The sequence below is a fragment of the Anas platyrhynchos genome, chromosome 3 (assembly GCF_047663525.1).
Source record: "Anas platyrhynchos isolate ZD024472 breed Pekin duck chromosome 3, IASCAAS_PekinDuck_T2T, whole genome shotgun sequence".
Classification (NCBI taxonomy): Eukaryota; Metazoa; Chordata; class Aves; order Anseriformes; family Anatidae; genus Anas; species Anas platyrhynchos.
Genome location: NC_092589.1, coordinates 63,117,330 through 63,131,218, shown reverse-complemented (window position 1 = coordinate 63,131,218; position 13,889 = coordinate 63,117,330). Strand labels below are relative to the sequence as shown.

General features: G+C 40.1%; 1 protein-coding gene across 4 annotated transcripts in view; it reads left to right on the top strand.

Moving 5' to 3' along the window:
• The window catches only part of AKAP7 (A-kinase anchoring protein 7), an 87,491-nt gene extending 82,998 nt beyond the window's left edge, over positions 1 to 4,493 (top strand). Inside the window, exons 8-9 of one of the 4 annotated variants that reach the window (XR_011808374.1) lie at positions 2,224 to 2,938; positions 3,176 to 3,317. Coding sequence is in view for 2 of the 4 variants with exons in the window: in XM_027454511.3 (XP_027310312.3) it covers positions 2,224 to 2,426 (203 nt within the window). In the remaining 2 variants the exon portion in view is untranslated. Of the gene's footprint in view, positions 1 to 2,223 lie in introns of all 4 variants that reach the window. The other 3 variants (XR_011808375.1, XM_072036004.1, XM_027454511.3) reach the window with 3 other exon arrangements.
• Positions 4,494 to 13,889: the final 9,396 nt, after the last annotated feature.

Sequence of the window (13,889 nt, the reverse complement as noted above, 5' to 3'; positions counted from 1 at the left end):
CAGGGTTACTCTTCACATAAGGATGTGCATGCAGTCACACAAGGTACTACAGACTGCTGGTGAGCCATGGAAGTCTCAAATATTAGAAATAAATAAAAGCCACAGAACTCTTTTTTAAATCTATACTGTACTTTTGGAAGGGTCATTTTAGATATTTCAGATTTTTTTTTTCATGCCTGAGAAATTAGTGAACCATCTACTTAATATGAAGTTTTTAAATGCCGTTTATATATATATAAATATATATATGGACTTGCTATGTATGTGGAAATGACAGCTGTTTTGTAAGAATGCAGAAAATGCTTGTGAAAGAAGAGCACTGTCCATACTTACAATATAAGAATAATACATAATGTACTAAAGTAAAACAGCATTGTGAATAAACACAATCACATCTGTTTTGTGGTATCTGAAGACCGCTGTGGCTGATTGCTCATATTCTGCATATTGAGTAGGGTCAGGTGGTGGAGTCGCTGAGAACCAATTTCCCATTGATTTTGTTTGGAGTTGCTTGGACAGATCATTAGAGCTGTGTGAATAATAATTTCAGTGATTCACTGGCAATTCTGAGAAATCTGAAACTCCTAACTGGAAAGCACGGTGCTAGTCTGTTTATTTGCTAGGAAAAAAAAAAAAAAGTGTCAACCAAAACATCTTGTTTCGGTTCCGAGTATCTTTAACAAAAGCAAAGGAGGTTTAGAATCCAAGGGTTGCATTCAAAGGAGCCCGTGGGGTCAACTCATAAAAGCTCGGAGGAGCTTTTCCCAGCTTTTTCCAAAACCTAATGCTGTGTCCAGGTCTAGTCCGATCACTCTTCAGCTGGAGACCCCAGTTCTTCCTATCCCACAGTAGCAGTGCTGCAGAGGCCCAGAACTAGAGAAGTTTGGTCCTGCTCTTGTTCCAGAGCAGGATGCTCTTGCTCATAGCTAATAAAGGCACAGCCTTTGGAAATGAAGGCTTCTGCGTACCTCTCCCTCTTGAATCCCCATATGATCTATGTTTTGTCAGTGAAATTGCTCACAAGTTCTCCAGTCCCCTAGGAAGACTAATAAAAGTCTTTTATATCTATAATCTATATGTGCTGGCAAACTTGAATAAATTTACATATATGAAAAAGAACAAATTGAGATAATTGAAGAGTACAAAGCTTAGTGCTGAGAACATACAATAGTATCTCTTTCACCAGATGTGTGTGACTAAGCAGCATCTTATTACTGGTTACAGAACGCTAATTCCAGAAAGGGCCATTAAAGAGACGGCCTTTAAATGTACAGGGGGAGAAACAGTTACTTACCTAGTGCCAGAAACTGCAAAGTGGCAGGCACAAATTATATGGCCGATGGAAATTGGACAGTGAAATATGCTTTTCCTTGGTTACATTGTTCATAAAAGGATGCTGTAGTAGGCTGTGTAAGTCCTTAGGAAAATGATTCATGGAGAGGTACAATTTCAAAATGTATGTAATGTTATACGGGACCCCTTATTATGTGTACAGTTATTTAGTTGTGTGTGTTTACTCCTGTGAGTTCCTAACAAAGCAGGGAAACGCTGGCTTCTTGCTTTTATCAGTGGATACCTATGAATAGACTCAGCACTTGCATTCCTTCAGTGTCAGAACTTCAAATCAGAAGACTGAAGGGGGATTGGGAGTACATGTGTTTTCCAACTTTTATGCTTTGATTTAGAATAACAATAATAATTTTTAACCTGCTTTTAGGATATTTTAACCATTTTTTCCCCATGAGAAGCTCTTGAATTATAAGCAATGGTTAAGTAGGGTAGAAGCTTTCAGCTTTATTAAGCAAACTCACAAAACAGGGGCAGTTAGACTTCAGAATTTTACAAAAAATGTAAATTGTGTGTCATATCCTTCATCTTTGCCCACATGGCATGGCTTATTGGTGACCAGAAGAAATGACGCCTCTTACTCTTCTAAGCTGACTCTGTGCTCCTAGTGTTAGTCAGTGGCTTACAGGAGTGTTAGAATAAAGATAAGAAGTGAAATATTTTTAGTCTGATCTACTGTGTACATCTCATGAAACACTTGATTTAGAGCTCGTGGAGGGGGAAATCATTTTTACAGTCAGGAAAAGGCAGTCTTAAATCCAGCTAATAACTTGAAATCTAGATGTCCAGCTCAGCCAGAGGCTTCTGGTACAATTACATTTGGCTGCTGTCTTTCCATGGCAATGAATTCCTTCTCTTGTCTGTTGTGACACATAGGTGAAAAACATGCAGCAGAGCCAGATGATGCAGAGCTGGTGAGCCTCAGCAAAAGGCTGGTGGAGAACGCAGTGCTCAAGGCTGTACAGCAATATTTAGAAGAAACGCAAAACAAAACCAGACAGACTGATGGAAGCCCTGTGAAAACTGAGGAAGCAGCCAGTGGCACTAAGAATGAGAGCGACAATGAGAGCAGCAAGTGAGCACTGTGCAAAAGCCCGGGAGCAAATATCCCACCGAGAATAACCACAGAAACATGTCCCGGCTCCCTGCTGAAACTTGCTAAGTGGTGCTGGGTGACAGGCACTCTGCTTTGTGAGTCTCTTATCAAAAGTTTGTTCTGAACCGAAGGACACTGCCGACGAGCCTAACAAGTGCTTGCGTTGCTGAAAATCTGTTGAATGCTGAGAGGGATGGACTGCAGAAAAAAGGCAAGAATGGTGAATCAGACAGCTCCAGTCTTTGCTGGCTCTTCACCAAGAGCCCCTTCCTTGCTTCTGGAGAGAAACTGAGCCCTCTGTGTTTGCCTGTTGGGTTGTAATGAATGGCCACGGAAGGGGCCTCGCCGTATGTGGAAACAATGCCCTCCGTGCTGCTTGGCGCTGCCACAGGGCTGCTCGCTGGATGTGAGAGCACATTCTGTTTTGTAGTCAGCAGCAGTCATCCCAGGCTAAAAATTACCACTACAGATATTCCTCGCAGATACTATTACACAGTATGTAATATAGCAGGAGTTTCTCTTAAATGTGACACTGTTCTGTTCTGTACTTTTTGGTAACATTTGTTGATGCAAATTGTATTTTTTTTTTGTCAGAGTACCTTTTTATAAAAAATCAATATGGGAAAAAGCACTGAATACTGTCCAAAACAGATATGATCTCTTTTTCTCTGTACATTAATAATTCTAAGTGACATTGTTATTATAAAACGTTATATTGTTCTTCCCCTCTAGGAAAGAACCGTGAAGCAGACTTAGTAAAGGAAGCTTTGCACAGAGAAACACAGGCCCTGTTATCCAGGCTGAATCAGATAAAGGAGCTGTTATCCAGTCCAGAGATCCGCATGAAAATTAGCAAAGAACTGTTTGAAGACAGGCACAACTCCAGCAGTAAATGGAAAAGTTGTATCAGCTCTGGATCGCCAAATGCATGATTGTAAATTGCTGTGATGTGAGATCTCACCAGGTTGTTAGAAGATGAAAAACATTTCTTCAAGAATTTTTCCTATCTCTGTTCATCTTTTATTTTATTTTATTTTTTTTTACTGAAAATACAATTGGTGTAAATGGCTCATGAGGAGTATACTAAAGTACTTGCACAGAAGGAGTATAGTTCATCATTAAATACAACTACTCCTCAGCACCGCTTTGAAAACACGTGAGCGTGCAGGTAGACAACATGATTCCGAAGTGGAAAACTACTGGTGTCAAATAAAGCTGAGCAAACACTGTGCCCTTCCTTTATCATTGTGAAAAAATCAGACTTTTCTCATAGATTCTTTCTCTAGCAGTGATATACCGATATTAAAAATATTGATGCTTTTAAATACTTTAAAATATGTATTTGAAAAAAGCTCTTTTAATTATCTGCCTTTTGTATACATACTGGCATTTTGGGTTAGCACTGTCTATTTTTAATTTTTTTTAAACAGCACTTGAATACATGTATAGATGCTGATATGCTGTTTCTGCTGATGTTTACACTAACACAAGAATGTTTTAAATTTCAGAATGAAATTCAGACTCCACTGATCTCAATGTCAAACTCTTGTTGGCTTTAATGGAGTCAGGATGCTGCAATTAAAGCCTCATGAAAATAATAATATTCCTCGGGATGATACTTGCCTTTTCATTTTTGTAGAACAGTGTTTTATGTCTTCTGTTTTTGATGTCTCCTCCATCTCTACCTTGGGTGGCCTGGGGTGGGGTGTCAGTTTGCTCTGCGGGGTGTCATTGTTCCCTCCATACACCCACAAGATTCAGTGAAGCTTTGGATGTACAATGCAGGAATAGGTCCAATATTTGAACTTTTTATAAATATTGTTTTAAATTTCCGCTGATGATAAAAGTTATTTAATACATGTTGTGATTGGTATCAGTTTTGTGCTGTTAGAACAGCTGTGTGCATATTCTTCATTGGTCTCAAGCACTGGTCATTTATCTCATGCTTCATGGCTCATTTTTTCCCCTCATTTGATAAATAGCAGTATATTCTGAAATGTCTCATACATTTCTCAATCCATGCTCACAATAAAGTATTTCTTCCTTTGCACTCTGTGTATATTTTCACCCATCTCCAAATGGATTTTTAATAAAATGAGGTACTTTGCAAGTAACAAAACTGACAGGATCATTGCTTGTATGAATCACCCCCACAATGCTGACTGCGGGTCTCGAGCCAAGACACTGAACTAGAGCTTGGATGCTGAAGTCATGTGAAGAAATTCATGCAGATAAGTCCCAAGTCAGTATGGATTTTAAAAAGCCACCAGGAATTACATTCCCTTCTTTGAATCACAGAATCATCTAGGTTGGAAGAGACCTCAAGATCATCGAGTCCAACCTCTGACCTAACACTAACAAGTCCTCCTAAACCATATCACTAAGCTCTACATCTAAACGTCTTTTAAACACCTCCAGACTTCCCTGGGCAGCCCATTTTAAATGCTAGTTTCACCAAAAAATTCCCAAGGCAAAATTTTAAATGGTAAAACTTCACCATTCTCTAGAAATTAACCTGTTGTTTGGGCATTATGGGTTTAGAAGGAAGAACAGCTACAGCTTCCTTGAGGTCCATATGCAATCTTCAACCTCAAAAGTCGAGATTAAATTTAACAAATGGTCTAAAATTTTCTCTAGAATTTAATAAATAAATAAATAGATAAATAAATAATCACAATTTGCCATCCTGGCATGGGTCTGGGGAAAATGACAAACAAACCCTACAGGAGACCTGCATTCTTCTTGATCAGGAGCTGCAGGTTCGAGGCTCCCCCAGGGCCTCTAGGAAGACACTAGATGTCCCTGTTTAAGCAATTGAATCCCACCCTTGATTTTCATATGTTTTGACCTGTGAAAATCAACAGGGCTTTTGTTTCTAAAGCAGTGTTTCTTCAAAAATGCAAGCCATAGCCTTTAATTCTGGGTTTGACAAGGCGCCACTACTAATTTACTCAAAATTGAGCTCAAAATAGGGTAAAACAAAACAATCCTGCATCTAGATTCATGCCCTTCTTCCTCTCTTGTTTTGTTTTGTTTTGGTTTTGATTTTGTTTGTTTGCTTGTTTTTGGCTACTACTACTAGGCAGCGGAGCCTGCTTGCCACATTAAGGCAGAAATCTTAGGTATGGAGCTGCGAGGTGAGCACTGAAGAACAGGGATACACAGAGACTGAACCTAATATAGAAAGGTGTGAAGCTCTGAGCAGCATATGACAGAACAAATATGCTGCCTTCCTCACACTCCTAACTAATTTTCAGATAATCCTGATTTTTAATTAAGTTCTTCTTTTGGAGAATGTCTTGAGGTAGTGATGCACAGGTTATTCTGGGAAAGCGTTGGCAGATGGTGCAAGTTTGTCCATGTTCTGTTTTCAGTTCTACCTTCTAGCTCGTGCTCGAGAGTATTTCTGTGCTGTTGGTTGTGGAGATGCCTGTGACAGCTCCAAAACAGCTTCCAATACTACTGTAGCTGGAACTGCTGTGACCCACCAAGAAACTGTCTGATATCAACACTTGCTCTGGGTGAAGACCACGAAATTTGCAGAAGCTGTGCTTTTGATACCTGAGCAGCCCATGCCATACTTTGCCTGCACTGTTGAGCTGTGAATCTGAGATGTTAGGGGTTGACAGAGTAAACCGAGACATCAGTAAATCAGAGGATCCTAAGAAGGAAGGGGACCACAAGTATCATTGCTTCCAGCTCCTGAAATCTGTGCAAGTCCTGCCCAATAAAGACGCTAATTCTTGTTATGTGGGAAGAGAAGCTGTTTTAGAAACCAATGTCCATGAGCATAGGTAAGCATGGCATAAGGATGCTTGGTCTGCAAGCTAGACAGTAACAAAAGATGAATGTGCAATGAGCTCTTTGTAAAAAGGAGACTAACTAGTGTTTCTGTGCTGACTGAAGGTGATATAAATCTAAAGGGACTGGAACTTTTAAGGTCAGATTCAGGCACTGCATATCCAGATACACAGATACTGGGATCCACTTCAGATAATGCTCTGTATCTACCAATTTATTGAAATAACTATGATGCTTTCAATGGTAAAGATGCACCTTCATGTCAAAGTTATACAATCTGGAAGTTAGGATTGAAGAGACCTCATGTTCTGGATTTATGGAAGTTTCTGATAACAACCACACACCTCTACCTGTGCTTTTTTAACCTAAAGGCCATGTGAGTCTGTGAGGGCTCAAGGGATGTCAGCCCTACTTCATTCCAGTGACAAGAACAATACCATTTCATTTTTATGTCAGTCTAGACATGTGACTTGTGTCTTCTTGTTAGAATTCTGATTTTGTAAAGGCCTTGATGGATATCCTACATGTATATTAACCAGCCAGCAGGAAAACTAGAAGAGAATCAGCGAAGTCACCGCACTCAGCTGAGCTTGTAAGTTGATCTTCAACAGAAATTTGCATTTTACATTCAGTTATGTCTGAGAATATGCTGGTGTAATTAAGTGTAAACCAGAAATTTTCCAGTGCAGATGCGACACCACCTGCAGAGGCAGAGCCAGTCCTGTGGAAACCAGGAGCGTGTCCCGTGGCCACAGAGGGAGCCCAGCCGCCGGACACCTGGGGCTTCACTCTGCTCCTAACCTGGGTTTTGTTTTACACAGTCTTTTTCAAAACAGCCTTATATCCATGAATTCCCCTGCCTCTGTTCAACTCTTAATGACATGTTGTCTTAGCCTTAGCAAATGAGCGTCTGAACTGGCAGCATGGCTTTCAGCAGTTTCTCTCCAGACAGAAGAGGGGAAAATCTGCCACTGAAATCCCAAAGAAGTTGTCTTTGCAGAGCCACTCCTGATGCTGTGGGAGGGCAGAGGAGGCTGTCTGCTAAAGTCTTGACCTACAGGTGACTGCTGTCTGACCCTGAAGCAGCAGGGACAGCCTAAAACCACCAGGCGAAAGCAGCTCCTGAGGAGTGCACCCTCCCAGAAGCCAGCCGGCTGGTGGTTCAGCCGTGCAGGCAGGGGCCAGTCGGATGAAGTAAGTGGTGTTGTCTAGCCTTGTGAAAGTTGTTCCCAGCAGGGCTCACCCAGTAACTTAACACATGAGCATCTTTTGGACTTTCAGTTCTTCCATAAGGTTTCATATAATGATAAAGCATGCTGCCTGCGATTGGCGAAGACTGCATTTGCTTGCAAAGAACTCCTTGGAGCCATACAACAATGGTCTATAATAATCACAGGAAACAATTTGCACCTTCTATTTCAGTTAAGTAAAACCGTCAAGTTGACCTGCTTTCAGAGGCGAGGAGTCACGCCACTCCTATGGGAAAGGAAACTATTTGGACGCTGCAAACAGGAGCGCATTAATGCTGGCATGTGTTTTACTCTGCCACTCCTTTGATCAATACAATTCCTGTATAAGCAAGTTCTTAGTGTGCACTCATCCTCTCATTTATATTCTCCTCATGTTAAGTCTTTATAATGAGAACATTTGTACAGAATGAAAATCAGTCCTGAGAGACAGCAAGGCTGAGAAGTAAAACACAGTCGTAGTGGAGCAATAATTAGAACAGTACCTAGGAAAACAAAAAGCGATACGGCTGCCATTCCTGGCATAGCAAAGGGGGCACGCTGGCATTGATAAGCAAGTAACTGATACAGCAGTAGGCTGGAGTTTGACTGCTGGGGTCTGCTCTCTGCTCCCACTGCTGTTTCTGCTTTGTTTAGTGACTTTTGGATGCAAAATGCATTAGCAGAGACTAGGATGTGGAACTATTTCTTCCAAGGGTCTGTCCTCATTACTGGAAATTAGTCCCCTTTTTCTCATGGTGATTAAGGATTATCCCAATTAAAAAATGGAGAATTAGGGTAGTTAAAAGAGTTGATTAAGAAACGACACATGAAGATTTCAGCAGAAGCTTATTTGAAATAAAAGGAGTTTTTCTTTCAGATAAGGCAGAGATGTTTTGAGGTCAAGATAGACTCTAGAGATTCTGTGTTTTTGTTGTTGTTGTTTTTGTTTGTTTGTTTGTTTTGTTTTTCCAGGAAAATTGCAATTTGAATTAAAACACATAGAAAGCACTTTCAGAATCTTTTTTTTTTTTATTTTTAATTATTTTCTTTCCCCAGCCATACAGAGAACTTCAGACACTGAAACCTTCAGAAGAGAAGAAGAAAAAAAACAGGTGCTGGCATGATTTTACTTCAGTCATATCTCAGACAACCAAAATGCAACAGAAAAACAAAATCAAGAAAAAATACTCTCAGCTACTGGTAAAATCAGAATGTAGGTGCCAGAGTAAGAAAGGTTTTATAAGTCAAAATGTTTGGAAGAATAACTGGTGAAAGTAAAAGTGTTCTTTGCATCTGGCCAGTCAAAGGATGCACACCTGCGTTTGTCACTCAGAGGCACTGTTATAGGCAAATGTCACAATTTCCACTCACATTTTCCAATCAAATACATCAGAGAGGAAAGGCTGAATGATCATGTTGCTGTGAAACACTACTCTGGCAGAGCGCTGGAGTGAAGTGATATATGAAATATTGCAGGATAGTGGCTAAATCAAGACAAAGCAGTCTGAGATTGAATCTGCAAGCTCAAGGCAGTGATCTCTGGGGAAGCAAAGAAACAGAATTTACATTTGAAACTCCTTTTACTAATATTTTTTGCCATTGTGCAAGTCCACTGAAGTTCTGTGTCTAGAAATCAAAGGGGACCAAGTAGTCAAATCCCTAAATGTGCACAGAGAGCTACAGAAACAAATTGTGAATGATCTTACAGTCCTGGGCTGCCCATGCTCCCAGCCAGCAGAGCAATGGCACAGAGCAGAGTGGGAAACAAATCTCCTTTCTCGAGGAGCACGTTTATGACTGAATGCTTATAAGTGTCTGGGTGTGATGACTGCAGCATCAAGCTTCTAGTTGTGTCATGTTATGCTTGTGAAGCATTGAATACAAGAAGAAATGAAATGTCTGTTCCTTGTGTAGGTAACACCAGCAAACCTATTTATGTTACCAGTCACTGCACAACCAGGCAGAATCATCAAGCAAATAGGATAACTAGATAAATTAAAAGACTCCTTACCATTACGCTATAAAATGGGCTACATCACTGCACCTGGGTGCAGAGAACGATTGCTAACAAAGGGAACAATATAGAGAATGGCTAAACCACTGTACTAAATGAATAATACTGCAAAGATAAGGAAGAAATTTCAAAAGGAAAGGTGCAAAAAGGAAAAAGCAGATTAATTTTTAAGTAAATATATTTTATTATATTCATACCTTAACCCTGTCAAAACTTCAAATGCAGGACAGCTCTCAAAAAGCTCCATTAGGCTAAAACCATAAGAAATCTCTAATGTGCTAATCAAGGAAACACAACTGAAACTGCTTTTAGAATTAGATCTGGCATACATGTAGAAATAGATCGATTGCTCATCAAGGTAGCATTTATTGTAAATTATCTAACATTTTCTTTACGTATGTATTCTAGAATTTTCTGAGTAGAGACAGTAATAATCTTTCTTGAAATACAGGAAAGGAACTGAAATACAGAGGACAGTCAACTTGTACCTTAAAAGATTAAAAGTAGGAAATGAAGTTATGCACTTTTTTGAGAGACTGGAAATGAGCTTATTCAGTTATGTACTAGACACTTCTCCATTTTCAGTATATGAGGATTTATTAGTTTCAAAATAACAGAGGTTAAACGTATTACTGGACATTACTGGATTTAGTGAGTCACAGAAAAATGTATGGAGAACCCACAGATCAATTTGTGTCATTTTGTCTTATTGCTCCCATGTAATTTCAGACTGTTGGAAGACCACTTTCATCTGTGGTAACTATGGGGATTCTCCTTCATAATTATCTACTGAGCTTCTGGCTCTTTTCCTAGTGTAGCATTTCTGGACCACCGATATGAATTAATAATTTATGTAAATTAATAATTTACACTAGGGGGGTCTGATGAAATAACAGCGCCTAGAGGCCATGGGATCAAAGTGAAGATCTTCACTGTAGTCAATGAACTCATCTGGGTCATGAAGAGGAAATAAAAAGACCTTGTGTGGGAGTTTCCCATCTTTGTGGGGAAAAGCAACGATGTGCTCTAGCAGGCTGGATGAACAACCTACCCCACCAACATCCACTTCAGGGCCCAGCTGGGGGCTCAGCACCAACCCCCAGGCTGGCTGGGCCTTGCCGTGCTGCTGCCACGTGGGTCAGGGGACACCCACAGCCTGTGCTTTGGGGCCTTCGTCCTGTTGTTCCCACCCTACAGGACACCCGCAGCCACACAGCAGCTGGCGGTGTAGCCAGGTCTGTGGCTGTAATGAAAGTCCTTCTCACTACCAGCAGACATTTCTGCCCAAATACTCTGTTAGCTTATGCATGACTGCATTAATGTTACTATTAATATTCCAGGCTCAAGCTGGTCCTCGCAAGAATTAAGAAAAGGAGGTTTCAGAGCAGTGCTAGCTAACATTTGTTAATCATTATTCCTTGAAGAAATCCCTTAGCGCTTTGCTCTGCCAAAACTTTAGGCACTTTCTTAACCCATCTCCTTTGCCAAAGGGAAGATTCCTTTTGCTGTGGCTGGCCCCAGGAGGTTAGTCATGATGGCACAGAAGGCATGTGGCCAAAATCAACCAGAAACCCTGGGGAATGGGTGTTGATCACATACATAAAACCCCCATATTGCATGTAGCCTTCTTTGTGCCTTCTTTTGTCCAGGAATCCCATTGCAGAGTCTCTGGTGGGGGCTACACACTGTTGTGGAAATGCTCACATTCAGCCGCTTTATGTAATTCATCCCTGACTGTGATATTTGCATTTGTGGGTTTGAATAAGACCGGTTTAAAAATAAACACCTGGCACAGCAGAGACCTGGCACAGACCAGGATGAACATGTTGCTTCGGCTGACTTGCACTGCCCCAGAACTAAAGAAGCTTAGTATCTCACCAGCACTCTCCCCAGAAACCATACAAGTAAATTAAGAAGCTTTAGGAAGAAACCATTTCTTAAGCAAGAGAGAGAAAGGCTTAGCAATGGGCTAGCTGCTATCCGGACATTTCATTAATGGTATGAGTGGGTGCATTAGGATAGTTCAGAAGGCACGGGCCACAGAGTCTCACTTCATGGTTTCTGTTGAGACTCAACGCATGGCCACACATGAAACTAGGTTCACATCATCACTTATGTTCCCTTCACTTTCCAGTGCAGCAGTGGAAGCCCATGTCATGTAAGTTACCTGTGTGGCAAGTGGGTTATGCCCATATGTGTGAGCACCATCAGGTTCTTCCTTTCCTGTGAACATTCCTAGTGAATATTTTTTAAATCGTTCTGAAGCTCTGGATTAAATGCAGTTAAATCATGGAAAAGTAAACCCATGAACATTTTAATAAATGCTTTCCACAAGTGACATTGCTGTTTTAAGGGCTCAAAGATCATTAGGCACAAAATTATGCATGAATAGTCAGCCCAGCTCCTATGACAAACAACATTAGAGAAGCATAACATTTTGAGTCTGTTTAAGGAAATAATTTTTTCTCTATTTTTGATAGATTCCCTGCCGATAGACTCCCAGAGCCAAATGAGAATAAAAACTCTATCCTCTGCCCTAACAGGTATTCCACATATCAAACTGTATTTTACATGAACAAATGCATTATTTCACACCAGAAATTTTCCCTGTATTCTTTACTCATGCAAAGGTAATAACTGAGCTAAAGCAAAAATCCACCTTTAACAGTATCCAGGAGCAGCTGCTTAAGTAGTGGCAGCTGAGTGTTTCTTCCCCTGGCAGATCCTCCCATTTTCCAGCAATCAACTTTTCAGGGATTTTGTGAGTGGGAGCTTGCGTCTGGAACTGGAGGCTTTGATTATGAGTCTGATTACCAAAAGTGAAAATGATTTGCAAAGAGCAGTGAAGAAATCTAAGAGAACAACAAAAGACAGTTGGAGGTATAAGTGAATTAATGAGCTAGAGAGAAACCCAGTTCTATTTAACAATAACAAATTGAGTATTATTTGGTATTGTCCCAGCTCTCACTGAAGGTGGGCTGCAAAATGCTGAGAGGCCTGGTTTGTGAATATATGCTACTACTTTATGCTGTAGATGTGTACCTGTAGCATGCACAGGAAGTGGCAAAGCACATTTTATCACAGTCCTTAGCACCATATAGCAAGCCTTGGCCAAAGCATTTAAATACTTAGACTGAAGGCTATCTTTATTGCCATGCAGAATCAGAAATGTTCAGCTGTTGGGATACCAAGGATGTTCTAGCAGCAATTTGTTGAGCAGCTCTGTTTTTCAAACAGGACAGTGTAAATCCTTGCCACCTGGATGAGAGGCCACTGCTACCAGCTGAGGAGCAGTCCTGTAATTCTGCCTAGAATGGATGTGGTGCCATTTTCACAGGTGAGCAGTTTAGGTAATTTACACTCTCTTGGGTCAAATGGATTTCAACTAGACCTGAGGGTCAAATGCAGTATATTAGGCAAAATAGCTAACACAGGATAGGTTTTTGGCTGCAGGAAATACAGATGTACTTTGACAGAAAATGTTCTTACTGCACTATTAGGTCAGGAGAAATGTCACATGAAAAATAAATGTAATTGAAATTCAGGCCTGATGCACTTTTGTTTTTCAACTTGGTTTGAGGGTGGAATAGCATTTATTTTATTATCATAGCATTTATTTATTTTATTATACATTATTATGTTTATAATATATAAACAATATATTATAAATAATATATATATTATATATTATAGTATAATAAATAAATATTATTATTTTATTATCATAGCATTTATTTATTTTATTATATATATATTTTTTCACTATATATTTTTTTCTTTCTCAGAATTGTAGGGGTTGGATGGGATCTCAAGAGATCATTGTGTTCAACCCCCAGAATCATCACAGCTAGCAGAAGAGTCTAATTCTTCTTGATGTACCAAATCTGCTAACTGGACAGAAAGTATTATTCATAGTCCTTTTCTCTTACGTGCCTTTCCCATTCACATTCTTTTAAATTAGAGTCCTTTTCAAACATATGGCAACAGGCTGGGGATATATTATTCTTTGGTGCTTCAACAGACCCTTTCTGTACGCTGTGTTGTAGTGAGGGGCATCAACAGAAGCTGGCAGGAAACAGTCTCAAAACAAAAATAAGGAGTTTGTTATGCAGCAGATAATTGACTTATGGCATCTATTGCAAAAGGCTCTTGTTAATGGAAAATCTTTATGTGCCTCAAGGGAACAATGGATGAGTACTTGGAAGGGAAATCCATCATGGATTGACATGGAAACCATAACCTATTCAATAAAGCTCCAACAGTAAAACTAGTTGGAGGTTGAGAGAATATTGGTGGAAGAAGATTATCTCATGTTCTTGCCCCTTTTCTACTCCTTTCTGGGTATCTGCCTGCCTCGGAGACACGAGACCATTTACTCACTAGACCATTGGTCTGACTGTTC